At 29.4% G+C, this 18,612-nt stretch overlaps 1 protein-coding gene across 1 annotated transcript in view; it reads left to right on the top strand.

Annotated features, from left to right (window-relative positions):
- LOC129980889 (protein O-mannosyl-transferase Tmtc3-like) overlaps nucleotides 1–18,612 on the top strand; it is a 271,909-nt gene that overhangs the window by 156,973 nt on the left and 96,324 nt on the right. The window contains exon 3 of the mRNA XM_056091343.1: nucleotides 1,006–1,142. Coding sequence (XP_055947318.1) covers nucleotides 1,006–1,142 — 137 coding nt within the window. The remainder of the gene's footprint in view (nucleotides 1–1,005; nucleotides 1,143–18,612) is intronic.

Below are 18,612 nucleotides of genomic sequence, written 5' to 3'. Positions count from 1 at the left end.
GAAGTTTCGTTTTTTTACTTTTAAAAATCCTGTCATTTTTTTCAATAATGTAACGTAGTTTCCTAAAAAAAATTCTAAAAACAAGTAGTTTTGTCCATATTGGAGTTTTTATTAATGATGCAAACATTAATCAATTTTAAGTAATAAAACTTTTCTGCGATATCTTTATCTAAGAATTTTAACATCAAAAACTACACTAAACAAGAATGTACCCGTGGGTTTAGTAAAAAATATATAGAAAGAAACGACATTCATCAACAATAAGATCAATATAAATCTTTTTTATCATGTGAGAACATGATGGTGTTTTTGTTAGAGGATTTTGAAGCACGAAATCGCATAGGCAATGAATAGAGCATAAATGACAATTTTCATCATCCTCTTTTATTCGCATATATATTTTTACCTGCTTTTACCGGTATTGCATTATCATTATGTATGCTTCATTGACAGCAGGTGCGTTTTTAAAAGGTTGACTTTGAACTATGACATCCTAGCTGTTATTTCATCTCAAAACGGTTGATCTCCAAAACTTTGTTTGCCAGCTAGAAAAATGAAAAATGAAAGTTTAAAAAAATTATCATTACATATATGTATATATAGAGAGAGAGAGAGGGAGAGAGAAGTCTCGTGATTGTTTCAAACCGGTTTAAATTAGTTAATGACTTAAATGAATTAAGACAAATAATGACTTAAAAAATAATAATATTCTCACATGAAAACTTGAAATTTGCGATCGTAGATTTCATTTTGAATTTTACCCCATTATTTCATTCTGCTTTTTTTTTTTTGTTGATTGTCTTAAAACTTTTGCCAAACCCGCTCGGCAAGATTTCTTCAGCAATTAAAAACAAATGTAGCAACTTTCTTACGAAAGTTACTTAAAATATGATATAAATTGTTATTTTAGAATGTTATTTGTAGCTTATTGCAATGTTAAATTGTATTTATTTTATAATTTTAAATATTATTTAAGTTTTTTTTTCTTTTTTTACTTTTTTATAGGAGGAAAGTCACAAGTCGTATCGTCCTTTGTGTGTTTTAACTTTCCGTATCAATTACTGGCTTCATGAACTAAATCCCTTGGGCTATCATTTGGTCAACACAATTCTTCACACAATAGTATGCTTGCTATATTATAGGTGAGTATTTGAGTACTACGTTTTAATAAGCTTAATCTCACATTATAAGGAAATATCTAAAGATTGTATTTTCTGTACTTGAATTCATCGCCAATATGGTAACCCAGACAAAGAAGTTCTGCAAGCAAACCTTCGATTGAAGTATTTTTTAGTTGGAAATATGCAGATACTAGAAATCTTAAGATAACTGTATAAAAAATTACCAAATGATTATTGATTTAAAAATTAAATGAGGATATGATTATAATTTCTTTTAAATAATATTATATTGATTAAAAACAAGAACATTTTAGCATCGTTTTCCAAAAGAATTTCTAAAAGGTTTCTTTTTTCCGCTTGTTGTTAAAAGAATTCTTGAATTTATTATTTTAATAAAAAATCGTCTGCTACTGAGATTTTTGAAATTATTTGTTTTCATTTCAGAATTTATAACTTATTATAAAGTCGTCATTTTAATCTAATTTTTGAAATTATTTCCCTTCTTTTATTCCTGATTTTATGGGGATTTTTATATTCTGTTATACCGTTGATTTCTGAAAAATAGAAAAAAGGTGAGTACTATTTTTTTAACTAATTGATGGTGTAGAGAGAAGGCTACTAATAGCTCCGCTATTGGTGGCTAATGCTTTTTCTACAGAATCCTTACTTCCAAAGTTCTAGGGAAGCCATTAAATTTCCTCTCTATCTGTAAGCTTTTTCTAAATCGAAATTTTTTTCTAGTTAAAACGTGAACCACTAGCTGCTAATATGTTTTAACTATCATATGGATATAATCCGTATGATCAAGAGAAGTCATACATGGTATTTTTTTTAACTATGCAATCAATATTTTAAGCTTTTTTCTTCACAGTTTTAATTATTTACTATTGTTTTGAATCATTCTGTGTTTAATCGCTAGAAACAATTTGATTCTAAAAAATTCCGAATATTCCTTTTTTTATTTCAATATTTAAAATTAAGGACAGAATTGTTCACGTCTTTTTCACAGATTAACTAAAAGAATCGAGATAGTTCGAAATCTATTCATTCAATTGGTATCACGTTGCCAATCAAAGAAGTAGAAAGTTTTCAAGTGTAAATATAGCAGTTAAAAAAAACGAATTACAATTTTTACTAAAGAATATAGATACATATTCTTTTAAGTTTTGAATATTTATTAATTTTAATCATGGGTTTTTTAAAAAGGGAGCATTTTGAATCTTTATGCCTAGTAATGGTCCTCTCTCTTTTAAATTCTGAAAGTAAAATCAATTCATCTCCGTTAGCATTTGAACTTAGCAATGTAGAAATATAACAGATAGATCTCAAGATGTTTTAGGTTTCTTAAGAAGACAGCCACATCCATATTCATGCCTGTGGCTGCTTAAATCTTCTGAAATTAATTCATAAGTCGGAATTTCATTGGTGTACGTCGCAGAATATTTTAACGCCTACTTTGAAAGCAATTGTAAATGAATTGGTTTTCATAGAAAATGCTTCATGTTGTAGTAGAATACAACACGGATGTTGTCCGTTTGACCAAAAGAAATCACTTAGAGCAATTATTATGTATGCAAATAAAACTTTAAGTTTTCCTTGCATTGTTTCAAAAAAAATCTTTCTTTACAAGAAAGTTCCAGCTATTTGTGCTTATGTAGTTGTTTTGAAAATACTCGTACTATTGTTAGGCATGTACTAAAAGCAAAGTTTAATTATTTTTTCTTATACATGTATCTTTTTTTTAATTTTATTGGATTGAATCATTGTAGAACTTAATTATGGGTTATTGCTTAAATGTTATAAATCTGTAGATAAAGAAAGCTCTTTAATTTCTCTCTTCCTTACCTTGTTTGCTTGATTAGTATTGAGAATTTGGTATTTCAATATACAATTTTATTTTTAAGGCAGATCTAAGTTGGATTAAACTTTCAAGAAATGATTGTTAGATAATTTTATATATTATCTGATAAGTATTAAATCAATTTTTAAACAAACAACTTGCTATTTCTATATTAAATTGATGATATAAGTTGTATAATGTATTATAATGTAAATATGGAGAATTTGTAAAGAAAAATTTAGTATAAGAAATCTTTTTTAAAAAAATCATATTTTTAAATACAAGATTTCTAGATTTTTTTAGCCATATTTTAGTTATTAATTCTAAAAAAAAATCTCTTTATTCCAAATTACAGTATTTCATAGAATAAGATACAGGTACATCTCTCAAATATTAAAAGAATTTAAGTAGTATAAATCATTATTTCATACATTAATATTTAATATTCATTCTAATAAAAGTGATTGAAATTTTTTTTTGTCAAATGAAGTATAAAAATTTTTAAATACTTTTTTATAACTTACCTTGTTTTATATTCGCATGCAATTTTAGAATAGAATTTTCTTTCCTTTAAGTTATCAGAAATTCTGTATACTTATAAGCACTTGATAATAAAATTTTCTTTAGATTTCAAAATTTAGCAATATTAGATTTCAGGATTTAATTCTTGGTTAATTCATTAACCTGATTAAATTTTGATTCCACAAGAATAGAGCAAACTACTAGTGAATTTGAAAAAAAAATGAGTTAAAATAATAGTAATATTTATTATAACGAATTATAAACAAAAGAATAATAAGAAGAAAATATATTAAAATTTGAAAAATCTGCTTTTTAATCCTATAAAAAAAATGTTAAATTTATCAAAAGTCAAACTTGTTACTTGTAAGATTTCTAAATTTTTGAAATATCTCGATTATTAATTCTAGAAAATCTGTCTTAAATCTTTTATAAGATTATAGAGATTTATAAGATTTTTGAAGATCTTTGTTTCACGAATTCTAAATAGGTTTTATAGAAACTATTCACAATTCATAAGGAAAGGAATAGTGAATTTCTTAAGAAAAATTACCCACAAAAGATGATTTAAAAAATAGACTTGTTATATCTAAGATTTCAAGATTTTTAAGCTGCATTGAGTAAGTAATTCTAGAAAATCTGTCTTTAGTCCAGACTATATTGCTTCGAAGAGTGACTACAAAAAATTCTACTCTTTATTCATCTTAACAGCGGCATAGAAAGAGAGAGAGAGAGACAAAATCGGAAACAAGGCATAACGCTCAACAAAGAGTAGTTTTCAGATGAGCAATTTTACGTCTACGAGTGGAAGTAAACTGGATCGGAAGTGCTGGCAGGAAAGAAAAAAAGAGCACTTTTAGTACTTTTTTTCTCTACCGTGATTTTCCAAGTCCCCCCTCCCTTTTCATTTTTCATTCCAAATAACTGCAAAAACTCGTGATTTTCTCGAGAATCTAAGGCGAGCGAATAAGAGGAAAAGAGAATGGCAGCCAAAAATGCTTTATATATATAAAAAAAAGAAAGAAAGAACGCTTAAGAGTGTGTCTACATTTTGAATTTCATATGTGCTAAGAAAAATGCAAGTTTTGCAGAATTCCCGCGCACTGCAGTAGTTCTTGTTCAGAGATTAAAACAGAAGGAGCATGAGTGAAAACATATTTGCATGCATTTTTACCCTTCGGTTAGAACTGATACGAAACACTTCTTTCCGAGATTTTTATCAAAATATCCTTTTTTGGGGGAAAAAGACACTTCGGATCTAATACGTTGCAAACTGCAAAACGTTTTCAGTTTTGTAACTCTGAAAATATTTTTTTGTTCAGTTCATTCTTCGCATGCATGTAAAATATATTCAGAAAGAGATTTGATGCTGTAACAATAAGGAAAGGCACTTTTTAAAAGTGAATATTTTCTTTTGTCTGCCATATTAAAATCAGCTTACTCGTTCAATATAAAAATTTGGCAGGTTCATGCATACTTTCACATCGTAACGCATTTAGATTCAGCTTTGACATAAAGTGAAAATAATTGAATGTTTGTTTTGGAGAGGAATTTCTTCCCTTTGATCAAATCAACATTTATAATGAAAAAAATCAAGCAAAATGATTTCTCCAAAACTTTTCCGTATACTTTCTTTTAAATGTCCTATCCCTCTTCTCATTTTTGCATAAAATTAAGAGTCTTAAACAAGGTTATGAATAATATAAAATGTATAATTTATTTTCATATTCTCAGATAAGACAATCTTGAGCTTCGTTGTATAGTAAATAAAACTGGGCAGGCGTCCTGGGATAGGGGTAGCGCATCTTCCGCGTGATCTGGGCATCCTGGGTTCGAGTGAATGTGTGAATGTGTCCTCCTGTAAAAAGGGATTGTGCTAGCGAATGAGTGATGCGTGAGTAGCTAAGTCGTACTCTTGGCCCTGGTTGGCGCTACTATAAAAACAAGAGGCGCTCCCCCACCGACTTAAAATCACTGTCTTCGTAACAGCGGGCTTGTCCATGGCAAGTACCATAAGAAACAACAACAACAACAGAAAAGTGAAACATGTGTGTTATTAAGCGCAGGCCATTGGCGAGCAATAGTTACGATAGAGCCTATTAGCATGCGATCTTTGATTATTTGGAGAGACGGTAATTTATTACTAGCATGAGGCTAAAACACAAGCAACTAAAAACCAAATTTGAATTTTTGACACCTTTTTACTCACTGATTAAAATCAAAATTTGACACAAAACCATGTGTCTTATCTCATTTATTTAAGTCACTGGGTTTTTCAGTAATTGCGTTTACATGCATGTGAAAGTACAGACCAACAGACAGTCAATCCGTAGTCGGGTTTGGCTGCGAAATACTGACGGGTGCCTATTTTGCAGATGTTAATTCTGTGTGCCAAATTTTATCTATCCAGTTACCTTCGTTTTGTAATTATCGTGTTAACGTATATTTGATTATTAATATTAATGTATAGCGGACTTCCGCAGAACATATTTAATTAGAAATTTGATAAAAATCTCTAAATTTGATGTAAACACAATATTCCAAATTTCAACCATTTATCTCAAGGCGTTTTTGAGTTATCTTTGTTGCGGACAATACAGATGAACATTTTTTCTAAAAATGAGTTTTTCGAAGGTGTGAATCGAGGAAATAAATCAAATTCTAGAGTTCGAATTTTTTGACAATTGCTATACTTTCTTGTTACTACGTATACGAGAAAGTAAAAAATATACAGTGAAATTTCAAATTAAGTAGTCAAAAATAAAAGTAGAGATCACCTCCCCTTAGAATCCAGAGACAGTCTGATGACTTATTACACTCAAAGTGCTGCCTGATATTTATTTATTACCCACGCATGCTTTTATATGTCTTGAAGTCAAAATTGTCCCAGAGTAATTATTAAAAAAATTATTCAGAAGTAGACTATAATGTAAAGGCGCATTTAAGAGTTATAGAAAATAACACTTAAGATAAAAGCAAAATAATGCTTTCTTTGGGCCGGGATAACCTGATTGGTAGAGCGTTGGATTTGAAACCCTTAGGTTGCGAGTTCGAACCCCACCGGCCGAAGATTCCCCACGTGATTGGTGGATGACGCGCGTATAAATCTGTCTTGGCCATAAAGTCCTCCAGGTCGAGAGTAATACCACTGGGGGTACTGGATCAGGGGTGATCGTTCTCTGATTCAGGTCTAAATTACGATGAGTGAATGAAGTACGTCCCTTAAAAAGGGCTGTGACGTGTGTGTTGCTAAGTCGTTCTATTGGCCCTAGATGGCGCTACCATAAAAACAAGAGACGTTCCGCCACCAGCTTAAAATCGCTGTCTTCGTAATAGCGGGCTTGTCCATGGCAAGGGCCATAAAAAACCACAACAACATATATTTGCAATAATTCTCAAATTTTCCAACAATGTTAGATATATAGTAAGTGGATTCTTCTTCAGCATGCTTTTAATCGATAACAATATCAGTTAGTTCTAGCTATGCTGTTTCCGAATTTGTTTACTATTTAAGGTAGTTAAAAAATTATAAATTAGTGAACATCTGAAAATAAAGTTTTTTGATGCCATATATTTCAGCAAAAAAAAACCAAAAGAAGCAATTAAATTATATGAAATAATTCAATGCCTGATTTGAAATTCTTGTGAGACAAACTTTGTGTTATCAATTAATTTTATTGATAAGAAAGAGCATTTACTATAAACAGAATTTATACAGATTTGTATTTTTGTAATTGTATTTTTCAGAGCATAAATTTAATAAAATTGATCTGTGGCAAATTCAATTTTTTTTTTTTTTTTTTTTTTGAAATCAATGTAATTAATAGATTTCAATAAAATCTTTCTTGAAAAATACAATTAAGTAAAAAGTTGCATTCAATAAAAACAATCAAAATAATTTTTTCTTCAACTTCATTAAAATATATGTGACTTTTATGTTTAACAACGCTTCGGTCACTTTTCTTTTTCCCAAACCATAATTTTGTGTAATTTCAACACATTTCGTGCTCATACTTAACTACTTGTTGTTTTGCAATTCATTTAATCGAATTTTTTTTGTTTTAACTGTCATGTACTGCTTTCAAAATTATCTGTTTCATAATAAATTCATATAATTTATTCTAAATTATTTCTGGACCATCTGTTACATATTGCAAGAAACTCAAGCAATTTTTGTAAACTTGTTTTTCAAATATGAGCTATTTTTTTATTTAATTGAATAGAATGCTAGATGTGGCGTGTCGTACTCCATTACAATACTGCAATAACAGGATAGATACATACTCATCAATGCAAAACATGAAAAACATCGCTGAAAAACACCATTATGGTAATGTTTCTTCTATTCGAACGATTCCGAGTCGTTGCATAATCGTCAATCGAAATCATTGGAAATGTTTAATAAATATTAGATGCCTTTCATATAATATTATCTAAAGTTTTTCCAACTAAATTACAGTCACTGACATTTGAGAAATATTTTAATCAAAATTGAATTGAAACAAGAAAAGAAAGAATGGGAAAATGAAATTTGAGCACAATCCTACAAAACAGAAATCCAAATTAAATAATCTATAAGATGATAATTCTAAAATTTCCATATCAAAATTATGAATAATTACTGTAGCTAACTTAGGTAATTTATGTCAATAAAAACTTATTAAAAATAGTTTATGTTAAATTTAATATAAACAATTGTTAAAAAGTAATTTTATTAATGAGATCAAAAATACGAATTTCAAAGATTTTCTATTTTTTAATTTTCTTTTTATAGTTTATCATTATAAAAGTCTCAAAATCTTAAAATCATTTTTCAAGGAATACGACAGCTGAATTTAATTAAATGAATTGTTTAACTTTTTATTAATTTCTATAAAATGTTAAAATATTTTATTATCTTCGAATATAAAATTTAAAATATGTATCATGTCAGAATATCAGATTAAAACTATTTACAAATAAAACTATGTATAAAAATATGAGGCATTTGAATTGATATATTTAATAATGAAATTTAAACTGCTATATGAATCGTTTCTGAATTATTTGCCTCATGAAGTTAGGAAGCCAAACCGAATAAAAATAAAAACTAATTTTAAAATTATGCTTTTACAAATTTTCTCTGAAGATGTTGTTGCAAATACTGTAAATAAATAGAACTTGTCGTTAAATCCTTTGAATGTTTTAATCTTCAAATAATAATTAGGTTGTTTTTCTTTTTCATTCATTATTTGTTATGGTCTATCAATTTTTATTTACGATTTTTGTTTGACCACCAGATTTTTTTTATTGACACTTTCACTGACAATAAACATTTTGCTGAGCTATAAAAATAAATGAAATATTTATTTTTACTTTGAACTTTTGGGATGAAAAATCTAATACAATAGCATTCAATTCTTTGCATCCCAATGAAAAGGAATTCCTTGTCGTTTAAGTCTACAAATTTCTTTTCAAGTTCTTTTCTTAAGTACTCTGCAGAAACATATTTTATATATATGTATATATCAATTAGTATCCATCATTTTCTCTCTTTTTGTTGTTAATATATTTCACTATATACTACTATAATATGTAAGAAATCTTTTATTCAATATTTTTGTAATGTACTACCAGATGGCGCCACGCGCACAGAATAAACATTTAACTAAAATTAATGAATTACATGATAAATAAGTCCTGGAAATATTAATAACATAATTCATCATTTACATATGAAACTTGGGTAGAATTTCGTTTTTAGGCCATTAATATATAAGCAAAAAATAGAGTGTAATGGGGTTTTTTTTTTTGGGGGGGGGGGTTATAGTAATGAAAAATTTAATTTTGAAACATTTAAGAGAGATTCGAATTTTTATTCCAAAACATTGCTGCATAGTAATATTTCAGTCTTGGTTCGTCAATTAAATCCTAATTATATAGCAACGATGATGTCCATACAAATAAATATGCTGTATATTTTCGCAACATTTGTGGCAATAAAACCATTAACACAAATAATGAAATGCTACGCTTTAAAATATGCTTTATTTTATTAAAATCAAGCTCAAAATTGGATGGAGAGGTAATTTATATAATTTAAGAACTTTTGTTTTTTTGAATTTCAAAGTGGTATATAAATGATATTTCAACGATACTGTATTCTGAAGCTATAGAAAGAAAAACTTTTATCTTTTAATGATTTTTTAATTAAAATTTTGAATTAGCGTTTCCTGTTGAGCCCTTACAACTTAAGAAATAATTAGGTGCCTAATTTGGTCCTCTGGATCTAATGATTTGCCCGGCAGTACGTGTTGTAATAAACATATATATTTATTTATTTTCATCATGCATGTTTTATCGCACATATTACAGATAAAATTCCAGAAAAATTATTATAAATATTTAATATAAGCATATTGAAATATCTTATCTAATGTATATGTCATTAATTTTATTCAAGTTTTCATCCAAAATTTAATTTAATTCAATTCAATATTGTTCTTAATCCTATCAAATAGTGAAATTTTTTTTTAAACTTTTTCCATATTAATAGTTTTGCAGCCGAAAAATCACTACCTAGTTGAAATAAGCTGGTAGTCAAAGGCGGCTGCTTTCCTTTATACGATACAAAGCTTCAGTTAAACATCATTTCAACTCTTTCAAAAAATGTTCACATTTTCTATTAACTCCTTCTTTCTCTGTTCCTCTGAGAACTTATTTTATTTGACAGGACACTATTAAAAAATTATTTAATGAATTTAATTTGTTTTATAAAATTTCCCTCAATACTTAAAAACAGATAACATATTAGACCACTCATAAATATTTTTTTAAATATATTTATGATACAAATGATGAATATTTTTATTTTTTATTTCCTCGAATAATAAAAATAACTCGCGCATAAATATTTTTTTGTTTTAATTTTCTTTAAATATTTTTAATATTTATCATTCTACAGGCATATATATATATTGTATAAATTAGGATATAGAAATAAATGTAATAAGCACACGAAATATGCAATAAAATCATGTTTTTTCCTATCTTTAATGATTAATTTAAAAATTTAATTATTATTCCCAATACTATGTAATTATTGGAAAAAATAAAAATTGTTGCTTTTAAAGGGCGTTAGTAGCTTTAATTATTAAACTCAATTAATTAGCATTAGTTCCTTTAATTATTAATCTAAATTGATTAACTTTAGTAGCTTTAATTATGTAATAGTCGAAGTAGTTCATTAAAATTTCATTTATACTGCTTTTTATTTATTTACCTTTTCGCATCATAAAAGACGTATAAACAATGCTTTAAAGTATATTTAAAAATGTATTTACTTCATTTATGGCTAAATCTAGCTATTATGCTCCTGAACAAATTCATATACTCTCATTTCCAAACTTTTCCAGACACCATTTTAGTTTATCATAAAGAGCGAACAATGGCTTTGAAATCCATTGTCTACATGTTTCAAATGTGCAGCTCTACAACCAAGTTTTCGTCGAGGGTGCTTTGATGCCTCTTAAAGTGCGTCATTGCTTTCATATAGACGTCTGGAGAGATTCGACTCGAATCATGTTCCCAAAATCCTCGACTTATATCCTTTTAAAGTTTCGTTGCTATCAAATCATTTCTTCTTTTTGAATATTCCTCCAGTAACTCCAAAATCCATAAAGGAGTCATAGTTGGTTACTTTTGTTTGTGCAAATTGCGAAGAATGCAATACTCTTCTCGTTTAACTTTTCATATAAGAACTATGCATAGATAAGGCATTTTTAATGATTTTTTAAAAATTTCATATCTAGAAGTAGATACATCTCGATATATTTGATATCCATTATTCGAAAAAAAAACTTTTTAAATGATATATGCCTATTTAAATGTATTGCTACAACAAATTTAATTTTTTGTATATAGAGCTATTGCTATAAATTTAAAAGTAAGTAAAAAACTAAAAATAAACAGATTTTATTGAGGGAAGATTCTGCAAAAATCATGCATTATGGTGATAGAAAAAAAATCATGTATTGGGTTCATAAAAAAAAATTCACGATGTGAATCTTAATGTATGGTGATAGAAAGTACCATCATACATCGGCAAACAAAAATACAAAATACAAAGAATATTCACTTAAAAAGGTACAATGGACAATCCATATATTTTGTGATATGTAATACTCACCCGATAAAGTACAACGGACAGTCCAGATACTTAACTGCGCGATGGTGTATCGTTCCGGTTCATAATGTAAGAATAAAACTAGGATCTATCAGTAATTAATTTTTTTTTTATGTTTTACAGAATATATTTGATAATTTCTGTTTTATCACATTTTCCTATTCAATAAATTTTTCTCTGGTACAATAAAAAATTAGGAGTTCTACAATAAGAAAATAGTTTTTCAAAATAAAAGAGTGGTAATATATTTTTATAAATGCAATTATATTCCAAAAAAGCAACAGTGGCAAAAATTTTATAATTTAAAAAAAATATTTCACCATTGTTTACTTCTAAGGTTAAATCTTTTCTGAAACCAGAAACAATTTTATTGCAGTAATATTTTAAATAGAAGACTGCTCAGTAAGAAAAATAAGTCGAGTTTTCAGACTTTGATTATCGGTAATGGAAGAAAAGCGCAGAATGAGATAATTGTAGCAATACTGAAAGTGTTTTGAGATACATTACAATAATGAAATTTATTAGTTTAATATCTACTTAAAAATATCTTTATCTAAAATCAATTCGATGAAAAGTTACGAAAAGTTGTAAAAACTTTCTATAATATTTTCTTTTATTCTATAATATTTTAGAAAATTATAATGCTTCCAAAAATTTCAATTAATTTTTAATTAGTTTAAATCTAAAAAAATATCTTTTTGATGCGCATTATCCCACTCCAAAGTATATATTTTCCCACTTCCATTGTTCTAAGTCTCCCATATAATGCGCTAACGCATGCAGACAGTCTCCTTTATTATAAGAAATATCTATAAAACCTAACAATAACTTCATAATTTTATATCAAGATGAAAAGGTACAAATAAATCATCAATTAATTCTCATTTCACTGTAAATCCTTAACATATGTCTCATACAATAAAACGTATCTAAACACTGAGTGAGTTTCTATTTATTATTTACTAAATCTCAGAAAATCCAGTCGCAGACAATGCCAGTGAATCTAAGAATAAAACTTGACAATGCCGAGTGCAATAATACACTTATCGCAGACCGGGGAGGAAATCCAATTCCTAGGAATATGACACTATGCAACATGTGACATATCCCACCAATCAAATCCTTTGCTTCTACGGGAAATGGAAACGTCACACCATGCAATTCCTGGAAGGTTTGACAGACATGTTGGCAGCTATAATCATCTCTAGTGATTATAACGATGCCTTCATGGGGTTGCACGGATTGTCTTCAGGAATTAGTTCCTACTTTTCTTTGGAAAGACGATTTTCGTAACAGACGTTTCGAAAAATAATATTGCAACTCTGGAAATTCTCATTGTTAGCTCACTGTTAGGAAACAATTTATCTTGCTTGAAACAGGAAATAACATTTTTAAATTTCTGAATCGTGGAGATCTTTTAGAGTTCAATAAAAAGTTGATTCAACATAATAACACAATAAGGAGTTTATTCTAAACTTTATATTTAAAAATTGAACGGAAATATTGTATATATATGTGTGTGATATTTTAAAATTTAATTTTATCCTAACTAATTTACAAAGTTTTGTTTTAATTCAATCCATTAGATCCATTTTATACAAAATTTCGAAATATATTGATGCTAATATTTCAAAATAATACAGACAAATTTTCGATAGTTGTATTTTCTGAAATTAATATGGACGGAATGCTCTGGTAACATTTCTAACTTTAATACCTGAAGGTGGTGGGTACGAGATTCAGCTTCGTTAAATTTCCATGTGTGGACCTTATGCCGGTCTAGATCAGACCCCCTCCCCCATGATATAACACGAAACTTTTCTCTTTCTTCATTCCTTGTGAAGCTGAGAGGCAGTAATTGTCTCAAATGTCTCCTTCGTTCAATAGCCAAGATATCATAAGGTATTTTCTAATATATAGTATCATGTAAAATAATAACTGCAACTTAAGAACAGGCGATAGTAAGTTATTTTTTACAATTCGTGATATAGAATTTTATATTATTTAAAAATTAACTTATACATTTTATTCAATAATATAAATAGTAGGATAAAATATGATTCTGATTTAATTTCTGTAAATGTATTTTTACTTTGCATTTGATTATCTCGTTTTTAAATAAATAAAAAATATATTATTATTTTATTCTTTTTATATCGGTTTATGTCTTAATATTGAAGAACATTTGAAAATATAAACTGCAAAAAAACTCCTGCATTAATGATATACATATCAGGAAGTGAATGAAAAATAGATTATAAAATTCCATCTGTACAATCATGAAAGAATTCATATATATATTTATTATAAAACCATATTTTCAAACTAATTTAAACATTTTTATTTCTGTAAAAATAAGATCTGATAAAAAAAAATACCCTCTCTCTCTTTAAAGCAATCAGCTTTTATCAAAAAAAATATTTGTATCTATTAAATGAACTTAATAGCTAATTTATTGATTTCCTAATCATTTTAACCACATGGAGTGCAATTAAGAATCATAATATTAATGACTTTATTTATACACTTAAAGTAATTACCAGTTTTTATACGCTGCAATTAATATCCTATCCATCCTGTGACCTATCAAAAAGGCACAGTAATCGATTATCTGTCTTTAATGATGGAAGCAAACAGAAAAAAAAAATCGATTAATTAATCAGAAATACGTCAAACGATCAATCTTATGAATGATGAACATGCATCATTCTTAGAATTATCGATAGATTCTGCCATAACGACCTTAATGCTTATTAGATATCAAAAAACTATTAGAATGATTAGATAGTAAATGATTAATAGATATGAAGCATAATGAGTTAAGAATGTATAATATTTTTACTTTCTATAGAATATTAAATACATAATGGGAAAATCACGAAATAAAAAAAATCTATTTCAAGATTTTGCTGAATCTTTTCAATATAGAGCTTCGGTTTTCAAAAAAGCATTGCATGTGAACTCGATAATTCATAAACACTACAAGTTAGGCGATTTTTCATAAATACTACAAGTTAGGTAAAAAGCATTGCATAATTCATAAACACTACAAGTTAGGCGATTTTGATATATAAAATAAAACTATAATATTGCACCAGATATTGAATTAAACTTATCAAGAAGCAAGTTGTTTGTCGAGTCTTATGAAGTTGAAACTGATAATTCAAACTTCCTAGATAAGCTTGATGGATAAAATTTGGCATATTTTTTTGCGATTAGAATTTTAATAGTCTGAAATTTTGCAGCTGTTTAATACCTTTGAGATTGCTGAACTTATGCATGATCTTTTAAATAGAAACTAGAAATAACCATCATTAGTCAGCAGATAAGTATTTTATGGAAATAAATGCACCACAAATTCCATTGATGATGACGTGTTCGCAGACAACGGAAAGGGTATTGCAGTAGCCACTGAGGGTGAATACCCCTGAGCACCCGAGGGCAGAAGTCTGACTTCTAGCTGATATGAAGATGACACCTCACACTCGCTTGCACAACCCCTTTTGACAGGGGGGGGGGCGCTTTCACACGCCTCACAGATAGGATACAGGGGAAAAACAACTACTCCCGAACCAGTACTCGAACCCGGGACGGCCCGACCACGGGAAGACGTGCTACTCCTAAGCCAGAACGCCGGCTACAAATTCCATTATTCGGTCAAAGTACAAAAATTTTAATCTTCAGCTGGAGCTGTATTTTCCCCTTTGTGAATCTGCAAAGTCTAGCTTAGACCGTAGTGGGTGTATGATAAATACAAGATCAGAAGTTTCTGACTTGATGTAACCAGAGATCAATTGTACCTGTTGATCTCGTGTTCTTGAAAACTTCATCATGAACCAATCATACTCATGCTGATGTTGTTTGGAAGTTTGAATAGTGTGGTGTCGAATTAGAATCATTCGCATCAATTGATCTTCATCTAATATTGCGAAGTAAATTTCTGTACAATTCTTATAAAATATTTATACCGGGTCTCCCATAATTTTGTAAATACTTTAAAAATTCATAAAAATTGAAGGAATGAGTATATTTTAATGCGGTTTGCGAAACTGTTATTCTCATGAAGAGGGATTTTTTTTTCATACAAAAAAAAAGAAATAGTTCAAAAATTTGTCGATAGAGGGCGCTAAACACAAGCAAAACATACAATTCTAGGGGAAAAATACTTTTATTTGCATGCAAGCAATTGTTTACATGCGTATCACACCAGTACTACAGTACTTGTTCTATGTGTCCGCCATCACCACAAATAACAGTTTGGAAGCGAGAGACAACACTGGTAACTGCATCATACAGCATATCCGGATGAATGCATGAGATTTCGTGGCGAATGGCTTCCTTTAGCTGCACTAACGAAGTTGGCCTATTGCGGTACACCCGAGACTTAAGGTAACCCCATAGCCAAAAATCAAGGGGTGTTAAATCTGGTGAGCGTGGGGGTCATTCATGTGTAAAGTGACGGCTGATTATCCGTTCATCAGTAAAAGTTATTCTCAAAAATGCCTTCACTTCGGTGTCGATGTGAGGAGGTGCCCCGTCTTGCATGAATGTCACTGTGTCAAGGACATCGTGTTCCAATAAGGACGGTATCACTTCCTTCTGTAACATTTCCAAGTAACTTGTTCCATTAACTGAACATGTCTTCCATCCTGCTTTTTTACAGGGCTTTTCAAAGAAAAAAGGCCTACAATAATGGATGCAGTGAAACCACACCAAACAGTAACCCGTGGTGAATGCAGGGGCTTCTCAGTGTAAGCATGTGGATTCTCATGTACCCATATTCTACAGTTATGGGTATTAACTGCTCCATGCAAAGCAAAATGAGCCACATCTGTCCACAATATTTTCAGCAGCCATCGCGGATCACCTTCAATTTTCGCCAAAGCCCAATTTGAGAATTCCAATCTCTTAGCTGTATCATTTTGTAAGAGCTGATGTAGCGCTTGCAATTTGTATGGGTACAATTGCAATACAGCATGAAGGATACGGTACACCGAAGTCTTTGGTATACCTGTTATTCGTGCCACTTCATTCCCTTAGCGTGTCCATTTGCGAAGAGACATCGGGGATACGGACTGTTGTTAAACGAGGTGCACCACTGCGGGGCCGATGACACAAACTTCCAGTTTCTTCGAAACGGCGTACTAGGGAAACAAGTCCAGCAGGAGTGATCGGACCTGGACCTCTCTTCAATCTTTTCTGGGTCCTAAACTTTCGTAAGGCTTCATCCGCCGATTCGTTGCTGAGATAAAAACAACTTTACCAATAGTGCTTTACCCACCAGTGTCAACATCTTAATACAAATCTTGTGCAAATCTTTAGAAATGATGTGTCAATCGCTCACTCTGCCTTTCATAAGACTTTAATTTGCATATTTCCACTGATTTGCTCGTGTGCAGTGCCCTCTATTGACAAATTTTTGAATTATTTTTTTTTTCTGTATCAAAAAAAATCCCCCTTCATGAGAATAATAGTTTCGCAAACCGCATTCAAATATACCCAGTCCTTCAATTTTTATGAATTTTTAAAGTATTTACAAATTTATGGGACACCCGGTATGTCTCGCATCATATAACGCTTATATTTTCTTTCAATTAGTGATTAAACGCTCTAAATTATACAAGAAAAAAACTTTTGAAACCCCATAAATCCGAATGGAGCCATAAATATCTTTATGATATTATTTTTAGTATTACCAACCCTTACGGTTCAATTTTTAGAATTACCAGGCCTTAAAGTTCAATCGTTATTTTCTCCAAGCATTCTGTGTTTAAAAAATTATTGCTTGTATTAATGTTTAGAAAATCGTTCTTATAAATTCGTCATCCAATATTGTGAAGTCAATCTCTGCATAATTCTCATAAAATTTTTATGTTTAGCGTATTGCAACTTTTAGCTGTTCTTTCAGTTAGTGACCAAACGTTCAAAACTACACTTGCAAGAACTTTTGAAACCCTACAAACCCGAATGGTGCCATAATTATCTTTATGGCACAATTTTTAGTATTACCGAGCCTTACGGTACAATTTTTAGAATTACCAGACCTTACGGTTCAATCATTATTTTCTCCATGCATTCTGCGTTTAAAAAATTATTGCTTGTATTAATGTTTAGAAAATCCTTCTTGTAAATTCGTAATCCAATATTGCGAAGTCAATCTCTGCATAATTCTCATAAAATTTTTATGTTTAGCGTATTACAAGGTTTAGCTGTTCTTTCAGTTAGTAATCAAACGTTCTAAACTACACTTGAAAGAACTTTTGAAACCCCACAAACCAGAATGATGCCATAATTATCTTTATGGCATGATTTTTAGTATTACCGAGCCTTACAGTACAATTTTTAGAATTACCAGGCCTTATGGTTCAATCATTATTCTCTCGAAGCATTCTGTGTTTATAAAATTATTTTGGAATGTGGAATGCTATAGATATCTATGGGATTTTATACAATTATTGTATTCATTCACGACGTCTATATATAGCATAATTTTGATGATATGTTTTCTATTTAACTTTGTAGCGTTGTGTAGAGAATCGGTTACATATTTTGAGCTCCTTTCTATAGACTGATCATATCTAAAATTTTATATAAATTATTATGTGCAAATTAATTAGGATAAAATAAAAGATATCACTCAGTTTTGAAAGCTATATTTTTGTTTCATACTGTGTTTTTTTATATCCTACTGTATTACTATGAAGTAAGACCTCTTTTAATAGACATTGCACTGAATTCGCTTTGGCATTGACGAATTTGAAACACATAATTTTGATTACATCATCGTAGAGTAAAACGTATAAGATTGACTTTCACACGACTTTTTTTTTATTGCATAGTTAATTTTTCTAAATACTCTTCAAACTAGCATGCAAGTTTTAAATTGGATTTAAGTCTAAAGAGATCCCAGGCCAAGCAAGGAAATTAACTTTGTTTTCCGGTTTTAAACTCATAACAAATTTTGAAAT

This window comes from Argiope bruennichi, chromosome 8 (genome assembly GCF_947563725.1).
Source record: "Argiope bruennichi chromosome 8, qqArgBrue1.1, whole genome shotgun sequence".
Taxonomy (NCBI): Eukaryota; Metazoa; Arthropoda; class Arachnida; order Araneae; family Araneidae; genus Argiope; species Argiope bruennichi.
The sequence above is the reverse complement of the archived record's forward strand: the minus strand, read 5'-3'. Positions and strand labels throughout refer to the sequence as shown.